Source organism: Danio aesculapii, chromosome 5 (assembly GCF_903798145.1).
Source record: "Danio aesculapii chromosome 5, fDanAes4.1, whole genome shotgun sequence".
In the NCBI taxonomy this organism is placed as follows: domain Eukaryota; kingdom Metazoa; phylum Chordata; class Actinopteri; order Cypriniformes; family Danionidae; genus Danio; species Danio aesculapii.
Window position 1 is genome coordinate 13944927 of NC_079439.1, and position 6648 is coordinate 13951574.

The 6648-nt window shown below is 34.0% G+C and overlaps 1 protein-coding gene across 1 annotated transcript; it reads left to right on the plus strand.

Annotated features, from left to right (window-relative positions):
- The first annotated feature begins 544 nt into the window (after positions 1-544).
- ccl19a.2 (chemokine (C-C motif) ligand 19a, tandem duplicate 2) lies at positions 545-4772 on the plus strand. The gene is made up of 4 exons (XM_056456851.1): positions 545-1197; positions 1442-1562; positions 4224-4336; positions 4508-4772. Exons 1-3 carry the CDS (start codon positions 1104-1106, stop codon positions 4330-4332), a joined length of 324 nt encoding a protein of 107 aa, XP_056312826.1. The 5' UTR covers positions 545-1103; the 3' UTR covers positions 4333-4336; positions 4508-4772.
- Positions 4773-6648: the final 1876 nt, after the last annotated feature.

Genomic DNA, 6648 nt, shown 5'->3' on the forward strand with positions numbered 1-6648 from the left:
TATATTTAAACAATAAATATTATATTAATGATAATAATTAATAAACATTATTTTATATATATATATATATATATATATATATATATATATATATATATATATATATATATATATATATATATATATATATATATATATATAATTTTAGCAAGAAAGTCGCTGGTTCGAGCCTTAGCTGTGCCAGTTGGCTTTTCTGTTCTCCCCGTGTTTGCGTGGGTTTCTTCTGGGTGCTCCGGTTTCCTCCACAGTTCAAAGACATGCAGAATAAGTAAATAGGGTTAACAAAATTGGCCGTTGTGTGCGTGTGTGTGTGAGAGAGAGAATGAGTGTATGGGTGTTTCCAAGTGCTGGGTTGCAGCTTGAAGGGCATCTGCTGAATAAAACATATTCTGGAATAGTTGGTGATTCATTCCTCTGTGACGACCCCTAAGGAACTAAGCCGAAGGAAAATGAATAATATAATATAATATAATATAATATAATATAATATAATATAATATAATATAATATAATATAATATAATATAATATACACTTATAAATTTCACTTAAGGCAGTTTTCACACCAATCTCTACTATAAAATATTGTTTCTACACCAAAATCATTGTTGAAATATGCAGTTTTTCAGTTCACTCAGAGAGTTATTCAGAAGAAAAGCATGCAACAAAAAGGGATAACAGTACTTTCTCAGAGCTTTGGACTGCACACAGAGTCTAAACTGACAATATCCAGCTGCAGAAATCAGATAAAATAATCTTCTTCAAAGAAAAAATAAGTCGTGAGCAGTAAACATTATGCAACCCTGTTTATAAACCCCCCTAGATATTTCAGTTGAAAATTATTTGTGTCTGTCAGTGTTGTTTATGAGCCTCTAAATTACCGATCAGGTCATGCACTCCTGCAGACAAATTCTACGGGAATACAGAAGGAAAAAAAAACAGCAAAAGAATGTAAGAATGACTGAGAAATAAAACGGATGCATTTACCAGATAAGGTGGAGCATATTCGGTAAATCATGCATGAAAGTGAAAGTTACCTGACTTTTTTTTTGCATATAAGCACCTGCACTTGATACCTGCATTTCACACCTGCACCATCATCTGATGCTTCTGAGACGAACAAACACAAAGACAACAATGCAGACTTCAACAATAACTCTCCTGCTCATCGCTGCGGTTTTCTGCTTCAACTCTGAAGGTAAGACCGAAACAGAAAACACACACATTTAGAAACATCCTGCAGAATTTCACACTTTAGCTCTGAATTAATAGACACTGCTGGTCTTTGAGCGCTTTACTCAAATATTTAGTCATTTTAGGAGCAATTTCCCGTAAAAGCTTTTCAGGAGCAGGCCAAATTTTGTTCTTGCATGGGGTCAGATGCTTATAGCGAAGAGGAATTTCCGCTGTCAGCCGTAACTAATGCATGCTTTCGCTTTCAGCATTTCCAGACACAGCTGTCGATTGCTGTTTGACCACCAAGGACACGCGTATCCCTCTGCAGATTGTTGCTTCCTACTTTCATCAAACCACAGAAAGTGGATGCCCCATTGCAGCTACTGTGTAAGTAGTAGATGATTGGCTTCATTGATTTCTCTACACTGAAATAATTCAAATAAGGAGTTCTGCAGAAGTGCAATGGAAGAGCTTTTATAAACAGTACTTAAAAAGGGAGAGTTCACCCAGACATATACCCCTTGTTGAGTTACTTTCTTCTCTTGAAGAAAAAAAAGAAGATATTTTGAAGAATGTTGAACTTCTGTAGAAGGAAATACATTTCCTTTGGAAGTCAATGTGTGAAAGCTGCCAGCATTCTTCAAAATATCAGCATTCTTCTGTCATCATTTATAAACCTTTTTGAGTTTCTTCTGTTGAACTCAAAAGAGGATATTTTGAAGAATGTTGGACTTCCATAGTTACGATGAAAGTCAATGGGTGAAAGCAGCCAGCATTCTCCGAAATATTAAAAGGCAGAGTTCTCCCTGAAATGAACATTCTGTCATCATTTTTACCCCTTGTTGTGTTACTTTCTTCTCTTGAACACAAAAGAGGATATTTTGAAGAATGTTGGACTTCTGTAGAAGGAAATAAATTTACTATTGAAGTCAATCGGTGAAAGCAGCCAGCATTCTTCAAAATATGAAAAGGGATAGTTCACCCAAAAATTAACATTCTGTCATCATTTATAAACCTTGTTGAGTTTCTTCTGTTGAACTCAAAAGAGGATATTTTGAAGAATGTTGGACTTCCGTTGTAGTCAGAAATTTACTATGAAGTCAGTGGTTGAAAGAAGCCAACATTCTTCACAATATAGAAGGAATGGTTTACTTAAAAATGAACATTTCTGTAATCATTTACAGACCTTGTTGAGTTTCTTTCCTGTTGAACTCAAAAAGAGGATATTTTGAAGAATGTTGAACTTCTGTAGAAGGAAATACATTTCCTATGGAAGTCAATGGGTAAAATCAGCCAGCATTCTTCAAAATATGAAAAGAGATAGTTCACCCAAAAATTAACCTTCTTTCATCATTTATAAACCTTGTTGAGTTTCTTTCTTCTGTTGAACTCAAAAGAGGATATTTTGAAGAATGTTGGACTTCTGTAGTAGGAAATAAATTTATTATGGAAGTCAATGGGTGAAAGCAGCCAGCATTCTTTGAAATATCTTCTTTTGTGATCAACGGAAGAAAGAAACTCAAAGGTTTTGAAAATGCTCAAGGGAGAGTAAATAAGGAGGTAATTTAATTTATTTTGGGTAAAAAAAGACAAGACACAAGACACTATTGACAAAAGCCAATGTTTTTTTTCATGCACCTGTCAGTTTTGATATTAAGTTATTATTATTTTTTTTTAAAATATAAAGAAATTGTCTAGATTTCAATTAGAAATGAGTCATAAACTTTTACTTCAGCACACAGTATCTTTCAGTTTTTTTCATCAACTTCTGGAAGGTTCTCTGAAGTTTTTTTTACAGAGCGATCATGTCTATACATTACGTTTGCCTGATTATATATAACATTTTATTGTATTTAAAGTTAGATTTTTATTTCTGGCTGTTTGTATGATTTTTTTCTAATTATGGAATGATTAAAGGGGATTTTAGGAAAATAAATAGCTGCTAACAGACAGAAATATAGAATAAAATGTTGTGTATATAATCAGGAAAATATAATTTATTCATATTCAAAATACAAACTTTGACTAATGTGACAATTTGAATTCAACAATAATTTTGTACCTGATTTCATCACAGAGAGGTTTGCAAAATTGCACATATTTAATTAAAAATGCATTTATTTTTGCATATTTAACATAACACTTTACAAAATGCCATAAAAGGGATAGTTCACCCCCTCAAAAAATGATATCATTTACTCACCCTCATGTGGTTTTATTAATTAATAAATTAACAATTTCTATTTTCTGTTGAGCATAGAAGATATTTTTAAAAATACTGATTGCTTTCACCTATTGACTTCTATAGTAGGGGAAAAACAGCATTCTTCAAAATATCTTATTAAGTATTTTCTAGAATAAAGAAACCTAAACAGGTTTTGAACAAGGGTGAGTAAATGATGAGATTTTTCATTTTTAGTTTTATAGCTCCCACTTCTAATGTTCTCACTCTATTGAATGGGCGTTATCAGTGGTTATCAGCTGATAGATATAGGCCAGTAGGGGCTTTGTGCACTTACTGGTAGGCTTAGAAGGCTGTTATCATCCATCCACATGGTTAATCAGCTATACTAATAGAGAAGACTCCAGATCCAGATCTGTTTTTACATTACAGTGAGGGTTGGGTTCAGGGTTGGGGTAGATGTTAATAAAATACAATAATGGGAAATTTAATAAATCATTCATTTTCTTTTCGGCTTAGTCCCTATATTAATCCGGGGTCGCCACAGCGGAATGAACCGCCAACTTATCCAGCACATGTTTAACGCAGTGGATGCCCTTTCAGCCGCAACCCATCTAAATTTAATAAATAATATAAATAATTCTCGTTAACTTCCAGCCGTATGTGATGTATATATCTGATTAACCATGTTAATCAGCAGAAGGCCCCTACTGGTCCATATCGATCAGCTTGATGACCACTGATAACGCCCTTTCAATTGAGTGGTAACATTAGAATCAGCTGAATTATAGAAGCACAGGCACCAATAGAAAACTTTAAATCTAGCAGTAAAGGATTACATTTATTTATACTGTGTGTTCCCACAGATTCATCACTAAAAAGGACAAGAAACTCTGTGCCCCTCCAGAGAAAAACCCCTGGATTTCCAGGATCATCTCACACCTGGAGAAGAAGCAGAGAAAAGCACTTCAGTAGGAAGGTGAGGTATTAAAATAACCTCTTGCTTCCGCTCTGAAAGTTTTGTGACACCTCAGACACCTTTATTTGAAAGGCTGAATCAGACCTTTAGCAGAAGTTCTTCTTCCTGAAATCGTTTTCTGTCCCCTGATAACAATAACGTAATCTAGTTTCATTTTTTTCTGCTTTCCAGACAAGAGGTGAACATGATGACCCCGCAGCTGCACTTAACAAACAGGAAGCGATGGCTCCTCATCATCCACTTTATAAACCATTACAGGCCGATATGCTATTTGCTCAGTGTGATATGCTTTTTATTACGTGTCGTACTGTATCAATTTTGAGTCTTATACATTTGCATGATTATTCCTATAAGCTTGTGTTATTATGACTGATGCTTTGTGTGTGTGTTTTTTACTAAGAATGATTTTTTAATAAATAAATGTCTCTAAATCTCCTGTCATCTGCATTTATTTTCAATAAAGCACCTCACAGTTATGTATTTTTTTAAATGAGGGATAAAGAAAGCAAACCAAAAATAAGGTCAAGAATCTTGGTGTGTTTCAGCAGTCACGTCAAAGCGGCAACTAAATCAGATCTCAAACACATTGCAAGAATTAGATGCTTTGTTTCCAGTGAGGAATTAGAGAAACTTGTTCAGGGTTTTATCACCAGCAGGGTGGATTACTGTAATGGACTCCTCACTGGCCTTCCCAAAAAGACAGTTGCAGCCCATCTAGAATGATACTGCCAGGATTCTCACCAGAACCAAAAAATCAGAGCACATCACACCTGTCCTCAGGTATTTACACTGGCTCCCAGTTACATTCAGAATAGATTTTAAAGTATTATTCCTTGTCTATAAATCCCTAAATGTCCTAGGACCTCAACACATTACAGATTTGCTCACTGAATACAAACCTAACAGATCCCTCATATCATTAGGATCAAGTACATTAGAAATTCCAAGAGTTCTGTATATTTAGTTTATATTAATTTCCTAGCATCAATGCTGAGTTGTTTTTAAAGGTATAAAAAGAAAGGTAAAATATAGATCATTTCAATATGGTGATGTCATAAGCCCATGCACATTTCCTGCTTGTTGTCAAACAATTTCATATCAGTAACAAGTGACGATTCAATCATAACTTGATGTTATAACAGCTATCGTAACATTATTTATCAATATGTGGAACTTTTTGGACTTTCAGAAGCTATAGAAAATTAAAATGTAAAACAGAAAATGCGTCAGGACCATTGTTATTGTTAACATCCCTCAAAATGGTCTATAAAAGTTGTAAATTTAAAGGTATCGTATGAAAATTCTACCATTGTTTACTCACCCTTGAGTTATCCCAAATCTTGAGGTTTTTTTTCTGTTGAACACAAAATATATTTTGAAGAATGCAAAGTAGGAAAAAAACAGAATAAAATAAACTCAATCTACTTTGAAACGAGTCAAGAGTGAGTAGATGATCAATAATGGGTGAACTATCCCTTTAATATGTAGTGGAATGTTTGGAAAAATGTATGCAAAAATGTTTTGAATGGCATCATTATGGTTGAAATATCATAAAAATGAGTTTTACTCAAAACACAATTCCAGAGAAAGAGAATTATAAAGTGGTCTTTATATTTCTCTCTCCTCTCCCTGTCTGTCTCTGAATGCACACACACACATTAGTTTTCATTTTATGGGTACTTTCCACAGACGCAGTGGTATTATTTTGACTGTATATTCTGTCCCCAAAACTCACAGGAAACATTCTGCAGTTTTACAATTTCAAAATACTTCATTCTGCATGATTTATGAGCCGTTTTCTTCATAGGGGCTAAATAATGTCCTTTCAGGGACAAAAATTACTGGTATTACTATACTTTAGGGACATAGAAGAATACTAGGAAAACACATGCACACACATATCATTAAATATTTTGTAGTGTTATGTCTGGCATCCATCTTTGCCAAGTAAAATGATTAATTTCTTTCAAATAAACATCTAACTAACTTCAATACTTTTGAATTGTAATTTAGCTTCATATTTGGCTTAATTGTTGCATATAAACAACATAGAGGTGGAAACGTGAGATGTTGCCCTACATAGGGTATATGCACAGCTAGTGTTTCTTCCCATACCGATATACTTCTGGTGAATGGTTAATGTGACTTTTTCGATTTTGTACGGTTCCTTTTACATCATCGATGTTGTGATGTAATTAAAATATAATCAGTTAAATCGACTTCAGCGTTTATTTAGTTCAAGCGTAAAACGAGATGAAAAGCTGTTTACATGCACGCACCATCAGGAGCAGCAGGCGACTGCAGAAAATTCA